Source organism: Peromyscus leucopus, chromosome 14 (genome assembly GCF_004664715.2).
Source record: "Peromyscus leucopus breed LL Stock chromosome 14, UCI_PerLeu_2.1, whole genome shotgun sequence".
NCBI classification, from domain to species: Eukaryota; Metazoa; Chordata; class Mammalia; order Rodentia; family Cricetidae; genus Peromyscus; species Peromyscus leucopus.
This window is the reverse complement of record NC_051075.1, coordinates 72811834-72826381: the sequence shown is the minus strand read 5'-3', so window position 1 is coordinate 72826381 and position 14548 is coordinate 72811834. Positions and strand designations below refer to the sequence as shown.

Genomic DNA, 14548 nt, shown 5'->3' with positions numbered 1-14548 from the left:
CAAAATGGAGAGAGACTCAACACTTCCGAGGTCAGACATTATACACAGTTGCTAGGGCAGCTTCAGTGTATCAGTGCACACAGCAATTAAGGCATCAGTCTTGAAGCGAATACTCCTCTCCACACAGAGAGCAAAGTCCTAACTCACAGACTGTTCACTAGGTATTAAAAATACTTACTAGTGAATGCACCTTCTAATGATAGAAATAAAACATCCAGCACACACACAAAGCAAGTTCCAAATGCACAAAAGGTCACAAAAGCAAGGACACTGAAATAAAGACGATTCTATGCAATAACCAGGGTACCATGGTGGCTCAAGCACAGTTTTAGGAGAGAAAATGAACACCCTACTCAGCAACAAGTTCCTGTTAATGAACTCGAGTCCTTCAGTGACCAGAGCACCTCCCTAAATCACAAGCTCGAAATACACACTCAGCTGTTATGACTAAGGTAATGGTATGGAGACAAAGTGTCCCATACAAGGCTGCAGGATACGCAGCCGACGGTACTACTGGGGTAAGTTCCAGAAACTTTAGGAGGTAGGAAACAGCTGGAGAAGATCACTGGGTAGTGGAAGCCAGCAGGGGCACCAGGCTGCCCTGGAGCCTTCCTCTACTTCCTGCACACCAGAGGTGACTCTCCTGTCACATGCACCTGCCATCATGACACTGTGCCCAAACACATAGGGCGTGGGGCCAGACACCATGGACTGAACCCTCTAGAATCAGGAACCACAATGGTGGTGTCTATTGCCACCCTTCCTCACCCCGCCAACCCCACCCCCACCCCCAGTGGGTTATTTTATAACTATGTGAACATTTCATGAACAGCTACTTTTTGTGGTTTATGAAGACTTTGACCCTACATAAATATACCCTGCTTCATTACGACAGCCCTGGTTCTAAACCAAACCAGAGAAGCAGCATGTGCTTTCCCAAAGGCAAGAACGATCTCCACCAGGAGGCTCCTGTGCAAAGCACTGTGTTTCATGAGCACAAATACAGAGCAGAGCCTAGTCATGCACGTGAGGAGGGCCGACACAGTGAGAACAGCTGCTCTTCTCTTCCGGCTCTCAAATCCCAGTATGGGCCTGGTCACCTAAAAGAGCTTGTTCAAACAGCACTGCAGGCCTCCCCCATGGTTTCTGAATCAGGAATAGCGTGGGGTACAAGAATGGCAATTCCAACAAATTTCCAGATGATGTTAACCTCCACTGGAATATTAACACTCCCAGTCAGATGTTGCTTGAAAGGAAAAAAATTTAAGTTTTCATTTTATAGTAACTATTTGAAGAAAAAAGTAGTTCATTTTATAGATCTTTACAGCTGTGAGTAAAAAATGTCTATACATTTCATTTTATGTAAACTGTTAAACATAAACTTTGAAACTTTCGGGGCTAGAGCGATGGCTCAATTGTTAGAAGTACTGGCTGCTAATCCAGAGGACTGGAACTCAGTTCCTACCATCCATATGGTGGCTCACAATCATCTGTAACTCCAATCCCTTTCTTCTAGCCTGTGCCAAAAATAAATAATTTTTAAAAGTTGTGCCAGGCATAGTGGCATATACTTTTATTCCAACACTTAGGACACAGATGCAGGAGAATCTCTGTGAATTCAAGGTCAGTTTGAGCCTCACAGGCAGGTAGTGAGACCATGTCTCAAAAAAGAGAAAAGGAAACATTCATTAAGAAATTAAGTAACAAGTTAACTAATTAAATCAAGATTAGAGGTAGAAGTACAGAAATGGCCTACCTCAGCTGAATGAAGCCTTAAAAACCAAAATTTACAAAAGAAAATTAAGAGTAGGGTAAAATCACAGAACGCAAAAGACCAGAAATGCCTAAAGCAAACGAGCTGTAGCATATTCTCACCAGTATTCTTGGGGAAGGAGACAGTTGTACATGCAATCAAGGTTTTTGTTTTTCATTCTGTTTTGTTGTTTTGGTACAAGGTCTCAGTATATAATAGCTGGCCTGGAAATCACAGAGATCGGCCTGCCTCAGTCAGTGCTGGGATTAAAGCCTGCACCACCACAGCCAGCTAGGTAAACCTTTGTTGTTGTTGTTGTTGTTGTTGTTTGAGGCAGGGTTTCTCTGTGTAACACCCCTGGCTGTCCAGGAACTTGCTCTGTAGACCAGGCTGTTCTCAAATTCAGAGATCTGCCTGCCTCTGCCTCCCAAGTGCTAAGATTAAAGGCATGCAGCGCCACCACCCAGCAAGTAAACCATTCTTTTTAATTTATTTATTTTTATTTTATGTACATTGGTATTTTGCCATGTGCTGTGGGATGTCCTGTATGTTGTGAATATATGTTGCAATGATTGATTGATAAATAAAACACTGATTGGCCAGTAGTCAGGCAGGAAGTATATGATAGGTGGGACAAACAGGTAAGAGAGGCTGGGAGGTGGAAGCTGGAGGAGACGCCAGCCTGCCGTCCAGGGAGCAGCATGTAAAGGCAACAGGTAAAGCCACGGAACACGTGGTGACATATAGATTAACAGAAATGGGCTGAGTTAAGTGTAAGAGCTAGTCAGTGGTAGGCCTGAGCTAATGGCACAGCAGTTTAATTAATATAAGTTTCTGAGTAATTATTTTATAAGTGGTTGAGGGGGTCCATGGTGCTGGGGAGGACTGAAGAAAACTCTAGCTATAGCCATGGTTGTCAGGTCCCCAGCAACTGAAGTTACAGACAGTTATGAGCTTCCATGTGGGTGCTAGGAATTGACCAGGGTCCTCTGGAAGATCAGCCAGTGCTCTTAACCACTGAGCCATCTCTCCAGCCCCCAAGTAAAACATTTTTAATGTTGATAATCCAGTATGCATGCTAACTAACATAACTAACATAGATCAAGCCTAATATGAAGTTCAGACATTTTTAAAAACCCACAGCTATAAGAATATAAAATGAGCTAAACACAGAGCTAGAGTAAATTGAGGTGAAGGAAAAAGGATGGGTACACCTTTCTTTCAGTCTCAGAAGAAAGCTTAATTAGACTGAGTAGAAATTTTAAGACTCTAAGGATATTGAGCTTACCAATGACATTATAGTATTTTTTTCTATAATAAAATAAGCCATCATCTACATATATGTCAAAGATGAACTTATCAACCACACGATCTTAACACAGATTATCAACAGCACCTTGCAATAGCTTAAATGAGAAACTATTTCATAAGAAACATTTGGGTCTTTACACTGATGACTGGAAGTCACCATACACTTACCAAGATATATGCAGCCAAAGCCACCTTGGCCAATAGGCAATCCTAGTTTCCATTCCTTTTTAGACATGTCGGTTATGACCTCCCCAGCAGCAAACTGCTCTGCAAGGCGCCTCTTTGCAGGACCCTGTCTTCCAGCCTGAGCTGCTTTTACACGTGGCATTTTTCTCTGTAATACAAAACAAAGCAACTTTGTTCACAATTAAAACCTTGAAAGTGTTCAAAACATTCCCCCTACAGAAGGCTTCTACTCAGCAAGGACTATTCAAGTCTAAAGAGAAGGATGTCTACTAATTCTGGTCTGTAACAGCTGGGATCCTATTTGGTTGTCACTAAGTTTTGAAGAGGAGACCATAAATATAATGATTATACAGTTATGGAAAGCACTTTAAGTCCCAGTGACATATCATCTATGACTAGAATACTATTTAGTAACAACAAAACAAGAACTGTTTTGTGCAACTGAGGAAAAGCATGCAATCAGAATGCACACCACCTAGTAATGTAGCCAAGAGATCCTAAGTAATACGGATGCACTACATCCAAGGACAAAGACTACAATCCCAATTAGGTATGCACAAGGGGGAAGAACAAGGGCATTTGGGGCACAAGAGCAGGTACTGAGTAGGAAGGCTGCACCAGCACCATGTACAAACCAGGACATGGGCTCAGCAGAGAAGTGATACACACCACCAGCTAGCTCCACAATGTCTTGGCCTTCCAATGTGTCCCTTCTGTCTGGGCACCCTAGAAAAGCATCTCATTCACTTTCCTCACCAGCACAAGTGTAACAGAATGTTCTGGGAAAACTGTTTTACTGGGGAAGAGCAGGACTGGAATCAAAAGCTTTGGACCCCAAGTACATAAGTGGCTAGCTGGGAAATCTTGATCAAAGCACATCTCTCTAAGCTTCAAATGCACTCAGGTATAACTCACTGCACCGTGTACAATTCTATGTACACTGCACTGTGTACAATTCTATGTACATACATAAAAGTAAGCTGCATGATCTCAAATTCTTCTTTCTATTAATACTAACCCAAATGATTTCCTTAAGACTCTACAGTTCCCTAAAAACAGCAGAAGACATAAAGCAGAGAGAAGGGTGCAAATGAAACAGCCTGGCCTACAACACTTAGAATGCTATTTCAAATAGAAGTCTGTTAAGATGTGACATTCTGAACTCAGATGTACTAAACACATTATATTGAAAGATTTGTGTTCTTGAGACTGGAGAGGTGGCTCAGTAGTTAAGAGCACTGGCTGCTCTTCAGAGGCCCCAGGTTCAATTACCAGCACCTACATGGTGACTCACAACTATCTGTAACTCTAGTTCCAGGGGATCTCATGCCCTCTTCTGGCTTCCTCAGGCACCAAGCATGCACATAGTGTAGATATGTGGGCAAAATGCCCATATACATAACATAAAAATATTTTGAAAATTAGTGCTTTATTTTCTTGTTTTTTAGATCATGTATAGAATGAGTGTGGCTGTCTGAGGAGGCCAGGAGTATGGGATCCCTGGAGCTGGATTCACAGGTGGTTATGAGCCACCTGACATGGGTGCTAGAAGCCGAACTCGGGTCCTTTGTAAGAACAGTATGTGCTCTTAACTGCTAGACTATCTCTCTAACCCTAGCCCCCACCCCCAACACACACCCCCACACAGAGTATTAGACTGGACATTTCAACAAACACCTCCAATTATGACTACATATGCATGAATTCCATATATGCAAACAGAGCTACTGGGATAGTTAATTTTGGTTATCAACTTGACTACATCTAAATCAAGTAAAACCAAGTAGCTCAACTGGTCATACTATGAAGGGCTTTTCTCGATCGGGTCATTTGAGTTGGGGAGACCTACTCTAAATGAGCCACACCTTCTGGTGGCAGCCCATGTAAAAGGACATGGAAGAAGGAAGCTTTTGCCTCTTTGACTGCTTCCATTAGTATCACTGGCAAGTTCATCTACTCTGTTGCTGAGGCATTCCTTCGCTGGTATTAGAACCTACTTGAGGATTCCAACTTAGATAAAGACCAGCAGCTCTCAAGGACTACCCTGGAACTCCAGCACTAGTCTGGGAGGGACTGTTGAGATATCTAGTCTTCTCTTCCCATCAGAAGACAGCCATTGTTGGACTATTCGAACCATAGCCTGCAAGCCATGCTAATAAATCTCCTTTTAATATACACATTCGTTCTATCAGCCCTGTTCCTTTAGAGGTCCTTTATTAACTGATGGGGAAATCTTTTTTTTTTCAATAGAATATTTAAAGCTTTTATTACAGTGTGTATGGTGTGTGTATGTCCATGCCCAGACCACAGCATGTTGTAGACATCAAAAAACAACTTTTGTTTTCAGATAGGATCTTCCTATGTAGCTTAGGCTGGCCTTGAAGTCATCATATAGCCAAGGCTAGCCTTGAACTCCTTAAAATCATGACTCTCCAGTTTACACCTGTCAGAATGCTATGATCAAAAACACTAATGACAGTCAATGTTGGAGAGGATGCGGAGCAAAGGGAACACTCCTCCACTGTTGGTGGGAATGCAAACTTGTACAACCACAGTGGAAATCAGTATGGCGGTTTCTCAGAAAATTGGGAATCTATCTACCTCAAGACCCAGCCATACCACTCTTGGGCATATACCCAAGGAACGCTGATTCATACCACAAAGATCATGCTCAACTATGTTCATAGCAGCACTATTTGTAATAGCCAGAACCTGGGGAAATCTTTAAATCTAACTTTTCCCTAAAAAACACTTTGTGCATGTTCCCAATTTCAAACTTCTCTGAGGTGAAAATCACCTTCAAAGCAATGGAACTTGGGGCTGGCACTTCCTCAGATCAGTTCTCTCAAGGTGCTTTTAATCTGTGCTGAAATCTTGCCCAGTAGAATCTTGGTGACAGCCATGGCAACCAGGACTCCAAACATTGAGGAAAGATTAACTTCTGCACCTCAGTGGCAACTCCACTAGAAGAATGAACTCGAACACACAGCAGTCCCCAGCACTAACAAAATTTCTTCTAAACTTCATCCAGCTTGATGAAATCACAGCAGTTCCTATTTGATTATTTCCTTAGAGTTGTCAGAACAGTTTTAAATGACTTTAAAACACGTCTTTCTATAACTCAAGTGTCTGAGAAAATGGTTTTCTCTAGAATTCTTTTCCATGTGCAATAAAAATACCATACTGCAAATTAAATCTGCCTCAGCATTATTTCATATAAATTTGTGGTAAATAAAGTGGTGTGTGTGTGTGTGTGTGTGTGTGTGGTGTGTGTGTGTGTGTGTGTGTGTGTGTGTGTGTGTGTGTGTGTGTGTTTTTCTCCAAATAAAACCCTTGGCTGTTATTTTGAGTTTTACTCTTAGGGCCAGCTATTTGGATCTTACTGTAATAATTAAGATCAGGAATGTCACTCCTAAAACTAGTTCTAGGGAGCATCCCTGTATCCCTCCCCTTCACACCCCCAAACCATACAGGAAAGCACTAGGGCAAAACTCAGAACCCTAGGATAGCATCCACAGTAAAACTGCGAAATAGTTTCCTGTCTCCAGAACACAATGTAAGTGGATACTGACAAGACTGGTACATACAAAACTTCAGAGCAGTGTATACTGTGTAGACACCAGGCTCAAGAAGAAGTTGCAGCCTAGATCAAAGTGAGCTTCATAACAAGACTGGGTTTGTGAAAACACAAACGGGGGTGACAATGAGATGGACACAACACACACACACACACACACACACACACACCCTTCAGAAAAACATTTCCTTACCCCAACCCACCCCCAAAAAACCAGCTATGGCTATTTCAAAATAAAATAGACGTGCCAGCTGGGTGTGGTGGTTCTGTTAAACCACGAATACCATGTATAAATGTGGAATGGCACACAGGACAAGAATCTCTCTCGCTAATTCTTCCACAGATTATCCATGTTATCCATGGTCAAACAAGGTCCAAAAATTCTAAATGCGATATTCCAGAAACAATTCACAAAGTCTAATACTGTGTGCCGTTCTAAGTACTGGATGCAGCCAGAGCCATCACTGCCCAGCCCTTTGTGTGGGCATCCCTTTGCCTAGTGCATCCCCACTATATAAGCTGCCCTTCCGTAGTTATAGGAGCCATCTCAGTTACCAAAGTGACTGTGCTATCAGTGATTGGGTTTAAATGGCACAGTCTAGGGCTCTCCACAACCTCCCAACGCTTGGTCATTCACCTCATTTATCTCATTAAGGAGGCAATGTTCCCATCTCACAAGAACAGTGAGTACAGGACACAAATGTCTGGAGATACGGAAACCACAGGCACCTCACTTATCGGACACTCTGCTGACTGCTTTGATCTTCGTTACCGTTACTCTTACTCCACTCACCTTATAAACTAAAGTAGGATCCATATTATATGCACTGCTCAGCAGTGTGTATAGGCACCATACCAGCCATGGTTTCCAGATCCACTGGGATCTTGGAATGACTCCCCTGGTTTAACAGAGGACTGCTATAATTAGGTGACATCTTTAATCTATTATTCCTTTGTTCCTTAAATTCACAAATGTGAAAGGGAAGAAGTGAGAGGTACACTCTAAAATGCTGTACTTGAACTAGACACAGGTGTCTGATGCCTAGTGACAAGAGTCAAAAGCAAAAGGATCAAGAGTTCAGAGCCTGCCTAGGCTACAAAGACGGATCCTGTCTAAAAAACCTAACTGTACGTGAAATTACCTTTTATGGAAAGCATACACATACGTACACAAGCCTTCATAATTAGCAGCCCCGCTCACAAAAAAAGTGTAGAAACAATAACCACTCTAGTAATTTAATACATGCATTCCCTAGCATATGAACTATACTCTTGAAATATTATTTCCACTAAAAGAATCCAGCCTCAGGCTAAGAGCTCACCCAGTAACATACTTGCCACAAAAGCATGAGGACCTAAATTGAAACCCCGGATGCAGTGGAAAGGCTGACTGCTGTGGCATACACTGCTAATCCCCACACAGAGGAGGCAGACAAGGGGAGCCCTGGGGCTCAACAGCCAGCTAACCTAGCCTAATCCCAGTGAGAGACCCTGCCTCAAAGAAGAAGGGGCACGGCTCCTGAGGAATAACACCCGACCAGGACCTCTGACCTCACACACGAGCCCACAAAGCCTCTTCCTGTCATCACAAATGTCCCTTTCCTAGCACGTACTTCAGGAAGCACAACCACCTTTGGTGAGCACTACTGTGCAGCTCTGTCTGAGATCTAGACCCTTCACCATGCTTCCATGTCCTCTTTGACCAACATCACTGCACTGGAAACCAACCCCTCTTCGTTTTGTTTTGTTTTGGTTTGTTTGTTTGTTTTGTTTTGTTTTTGTTTTTCGAGACAGGGTTTTTCTGTGTAGCTTTGGTGCCTGTCCTAGAACTCACTCTGTAGACCAGGCTGGCCTCGAACTCACAGAAATCCACCTACCTCTGCCTCCTGAGTGCTGGGACTAAAGGCGTGCACCACTGCCACCCGGCCCCCTCTTATTTCCTAGTTTAGAGTAATAGGAAAGTCTCCTAGTTCCCGAGAACAGGGAAACTGGGTGTGTCAATCTACTGTTGCTTTGCAGGCAATTTCTGAAAAGGACAATTTCTTAAACCAGGAACCCATGCTCACAAAAATAAGATAACCAAGTCCTTGTCTAGTTAGTTCTCTGAAGAACTGTGGACACAATTTCAATTAACCAACTCCATAAGTACATTAGAGGCATCTTCTAATAAATGAAACCAACCCCAGCACTGAGGTTTCTACTAAAGAACTGCGGACACAATTTCAATTAACCAATTCCATAAGTACATTAGAGGTATCTTCTAATAATGAAACCAACCTCTTATAGCACTGTATCTACAAAGGAATACACAGAAAAGTCAACTTGTAACTTGTAAGTTTCAGTCTGTGTAATTCCAGTTCACTCAGCTCAGGCCTACTGTAATAACAGCCTCTGCAACTGAGGGAAGAAGCTGGTTCATCATCACATGATTGTTACATAATCTGACCATTTCTTTTCCCTTTGATTCTAAATGAAATGCAGATGTAACTGAAAAGCACATCAAGATGCAAATCCACACTGCCCTTTACTGAAATCACCCACTGTTACATTCTATATTAGCATATTCACCAAAATTTAATTGTAAACAGAGTGATTATAGTACTAAAGTTATTAAATACACAAAGCAAGCTTGGAACCATACATATTCAAAGAGAGTTTCAGCAGCAGATCAACTTTTATTTCTGAAACAATACCCTAATTAATAGTCAGTTCTGATGATAAAATGGTCCTCAGTTTTTCAGATAACAGTCCAAAAAAGTTCCCTATGAATATTAAAATAAAGTTTTGTGAATAGATCTAAAATCTCAATGGCTATATTTATCACAATACGATACTGTATTTAGATAACTGGCATTTTTTCAAGTCCTGGATTCAAATTTGGTGGGTTTTTTTTTTTATTTTTTTTTTTTTGTTTTTTGTTTTTAAGCTGAAAAGCGGGTAAAAAGCTTGAATGAATCTTACACAATGACACTTACACTCACTAAACTCTACAAATTCACAGCCACATTGGGAAATCACAGGACAGTGTGATGTTCACTACATACTGGATGACTACTTGTAATTTTCCCTAAAATAGGTTATGTATAAGCTCCTTTAGGGGGTTACAGATTCTCATGACATTCTCTTTAAAGCCATAAACTTCTCTGATGTGTTTCATACTGTACAGAAGCACATTTGATTCAGGAGAACTTAGCCCTTCCACTATCCTGGTACCAGTATCTCTGCACTAGCCCTTCTCCCACATACTTCTGTACACATTTAGTAAAACCGTTCCCTTTTCAGAAGGGGTTAGGGAAATAGAAACTGTGCCTCTCACGGCACATGGTAAATCTAAATCCTCCCTGTATACAAGCTCCCCGGATGCAGAAACTGTCTTCTCTACAGTACACTGTACCCTGCAGGAACTAAACAAATTTCTACAGATAGCAAAAGTTCCAGTTGTTTTCCACAGCAAGCACCTGATGTCCAGCTTTCAGCTCACTGCACACAGCTCACTTGCAGTGGGTACCAGCAAGCCTTTCAAAGGCTCAGCAAGAGCTCTCTAAAATGATTATGTCAAACCTTCATTGTTCCTCAGAAATCCCAATTCCCTTCCTAAACTGTAATTCTCAGCAAATGATGCAATAGCCTAGTTCACGAAGAGAACACAAGTTTCCAGAAGAATTCCCTTATCTTTCTAAGACTCAAGCATACAAACTACTTAACTCACCTCACAGCCAACTTACTGTCCAGACCTGGCCTCCTCTCCTGTCACAACGGATGAAGCCCTTCCATTCCCTTCAGCTGCCCTTCCTTCCTCCCTGTAACCTTCTCAACACGCATGCTATCAGATTCTTCCATAGGAGCTTTCACTAACAGGATGTGTGAGATGACCAGAGCTGGAGAGAGGCAGTGGGGAGAAGGTGGGCTGTGTTCACAGGGGGCCTGGCAGGAGCGCTGTGTGCTTAGAGCATGTCATGAGAGATGATGGAAAGGCACATTTGGATCTTGGGATGTGGAGGTTAATGACGAACTTAGCAAAAGTGGGACAGTTCTCTGAATACCTGGGTCAGAAAGAACCTTCTCACTGGCCTAGTTCTTAGCACATCTTTCAATATTCTGTTGTCTTTTTGCTAATTTGTATGAATTCCTTTTCAATATATATTCCATCTATAAAATGAATACAAACAATCTTGAACCCAAAGTCATAAATGCTCCATAGTGCCACTGTCACAAGTCACACTGAGGTGGGAATGAGTTCACAAGGGATCAAAGTCCACTCCTAAAAAGCAGAAGACAGGACGAGGCCCTGCCTCTTTCAATGAAGTCAGCATCACTACAATGAGGAACTTTTGACAGTGCACACCATCTGCAGTGAACATGCTGCTGCTGCTGTTCTGGCCCTTGTCTGCAAGGTCTTAGGTCACCGCTGTCCTTGCTGCAGCACTCAGAGCACACTGTGCCAGGAAACAAACATCCTTCTAAAACCAAGTGCCAGGCTTGCTAATCTGCGTTCACTGCCAGGAACTGGAAACAGCCTAGGTGTGTCAGTGGATGAACGGATAAAGGAAATGTGCTACAATTACACAGTGGAATCTTACTCAGCTGTTAAAAAAAGACAAAAACGTGAAATTCACAGGTAAATGGACGGAGCTAGAAAAAAAATCATCCCGAGTGAGGTAAACCAGACCCCGAAAGGCAAACATGGTATGTGTTAGCGTATATGTGAATGTTAGCTTTTAAGTGTTTGATAAGCAAATAACCACAGAAGTTAGATATAGAGTAAGGGACCATCGGTCCTAAAGAGAAATAGATCGTGGAGGGATGGATAGGTAAGGAGGGACTGAAATAGGAGGATTAAACAGAAAGGGGAAGAGAAGAGGGAAAGGGAGGGAGGGAGGGAATATGGGGAGGGACAGCTACACCAAGGGCCATTTGAGGGGTCATAGGGAAACCCACCACAGTAGATGCTTCTTAAAATACATACATACACTGAAGAAATTCAAATGGATTCACTACATAACCAGGGAGAGAAAGCCTCAATTAGACATCTCACCACCAAGTGAAACCTCCAATGGCAGGAATGGGTTACACCTAATTGAGTTGCTGACCAAAGGGGCCCCATGGAAACCCTCAAACAACCCAAGCTATTGCCAAAGCAATTGTTGCTCTCCACAAACTGATGGTAAGGCCCTATAGTTGAAGACAAAACCTACACAACTCATCAAACATGGAGAAGTCAAGCTGGTACCTACCTAGAGCCATCACCCTACTGGAAGGTACTCTGCAAGATACCAGAGGAGAAATGTAAACAACAGCACATTGTCTGCCTGCATAATACGCGGAAGCAGGCGTAAGCAACTACATAGATTTCAGCCACTCAAAAGACATGTAACTGCTCATCCAAACTGAACTATAACATGACTAAAAATGCTACTGCTGTGCTAAAAAACACAATAAAATATTCTAACATTCTGCTTTACTCATACATCAGTGTCCTGCTCAGCCATCGTCACAGAAGCTTCCTCGTACAGTAGATGGGAACAAATACAGAGACCCGCACCTGGACAATGGGCAAGAGTGAGAGACCTCAGAACACTCAGTTCTAAGTGTCTTCATCAAATCCCTCCCCTCAGGGATGGCTACTTTGTGAAAGATGAGGGGAAAAGACTGTAAAAGCAGGGATGGAGGACACCAAGGAAACAAAGCCTTCCAGACACAACAGGACTGACATACATCTGAATGCACAGAGACTGAGGCAGCATGCACAGGTCTACGCCAAATGGGGTTCCAGTGAGGAGAAGGGGAGAGGACACAAGGCCCCGTCCCTAACCCAGAAACTATTTCCAACATACAACCACTCACAAAGGAAAACTTAGTGTTCTCCAACAGTCTCTCTGGATATACAAACCACACTTAAGGGCAGGCCAACACAAAACTAACTCAGTGGTATTTTTGGAGGGACTTTGTCTCATAATGCTTTGCCTGGGCATTTATTTATCTCACAGGTCTTTTGCTTATATATTATAGTTTCTGATTTTGTGTTTGTATGGGATTTCTGTGTGTATGAGTGTGGGTCTCTGCATCTGCATGTGTTTCTTGTGCTGCTAGTTTGTCTCTCCTCCCCCCCCCTCCCCCCGTTTTGTCCTATTCCTATTCTGATGTGTTTGCTTTAGTTGTCTGTTTCTAATGACAGGGAGGAGAATGAATGAATTTAGGCGGGTAAGCAGGTGGGAAAAGTTGGGGGAGGGGAACCATCAGACTATATTGCTGGGGATGAAGCTTAATGGATAGAGCACCAGCCCAGCACAACCTAAAATGAGATGGTGAGACACAGAGGCCTGTAATGTAATCCCAGCCACCTCAGAGGTGAGCGGTGGATTTCAAGTTCATCCTTGGCCTCAGCCAACTCCAGGCCCATCTAGGCTACATTAAACCTTGCCTCAAAACCATAAGAGAAAACTCAGATGTCTTCTCCTGAGCTGGAGAGACGGCTCGGTGGGCAAAGGCAGTTGATGGCCACACGAGTCCAGCAGCCTGAGTTTAATCTCTGGTGCCCACAAAAAGATAGAAAACTAACTCCACTAAGTCATCCTCTGACTTCAGTATGCATGCTAAGGCATGTGTACCGACATGTATACATCGTGCATGTATAGACATACACACTCTAACAATAGTAAAATTTAAAATAAATATTAAAATATTTAAATTAAAATGTCATCTATCCAAGGGTAGTAAGAACAAAGGCAGGAACCAATACCAGCAAGTAGGGAGAGAATGGAATTTAAAACATGGTCTGCTAGGTGCACAAGAAAGTGACATTTAAGCAAAGAAATGAAGTGAGGGGCAATGAGCCACACAGATGCTGCAGAGACAATATCCCACACTGAGGCAGAAGCACGTGCCAAGGTATGAAGTGGGAGATGTCCAGTTTGTGCTTGCAACCAGTGGCGCCGTGGCTGGGAAAGAACTGGCCAGGAGAGAGGTTGAGGGCAGGCACAAAGGGGCAAGCAAGTCTCACATTTGGGCTCCGGGAAGAACTTTATCTGTGAGTGATATGGGATTAGAAGGTCTTGAACTGACATGATTTGCTAGCCTGCATGTCAACAGGATCAGTCAGCTGCAGCACTGAAAGCAGCCTGTGAGGGGGCAAGGCAGGAACAGCTACCAGTTGCTACAAGGGCCTTGCTAATGGAATAATCAATGAGCACATTCATCTTTATTGAATAATGAGAATGTCAATTAAAAAAAGTAATCGCACCAACTCTTAGCAGCTACACAGGAGTACAGAATAACTTGATTTTTTTTAACAAAATAAGTTGAGTTTTTTTGTTTGTATTTTGTTTTAACTCTATACAAGCTACCCTCCCTTTAAAAGACAAGTCTGCAGCACCAAGTAGGAGCAGGGCATGCCCATCCCCTCTTACTCTGGGTGTCTAATCTCTATTAGGAAAGCAAATCGGTTGACTAAGAAACATCAAATGAGCCCACAGATTCCAAAGCATGGGAAACCAAAAGGCCAGAAAGCCAAAACTAAATAGAACACAAGCTCTGGCCTCAGTGAGCTACGAGTGGCTGCATGCAGACATCAGTGAGGAATCAGTACCATTCCCAGCTTCAGGGAAGAGTCAAGAGTCTTCCTGGTAAGGAACATTTCTGAACCTTTGACAGACTGTTTATTAAAGACAACAGGCAGCTGTAGACAGCTGTGAGATCAAATCCTGCCCAGGGCATGGAGGAAA

The 14548-nt window shown here is 42.8% G+C and overlaps 1 protein-coding gene across 6 annotated transcripts in view; it reads right to left on the bottom strand.

Moving 5' to 3' along the window:
• Positions 1-14548, bottom strand: part of Vrk1 (VRK serine/threonine kinase 1) — a 78650-nt gene that overhangs the window by 43359 nt on the left and 20743 nt on the right. For 5 of the 6 annotated variants that reach the window (XM_037210826.1, XM_037210822.1, XM_037210825.1 and 2 more), the window contains exon 2: positions 3233-3398. In XM_037210826.1, coding sequence (XP_037066721.1) covers positions 3233-3392 — 160 coding nt within the window. In that variant the 5' untranslated portion in view covers positions 3393-3398. Of the gene's footprint in view, positions 1-3232; positions 3399-6047; positions 6410-14548 lie in introns of those variants that run through there. The other variant, XM_037210827.1, reaches the window with a different exon arrangement.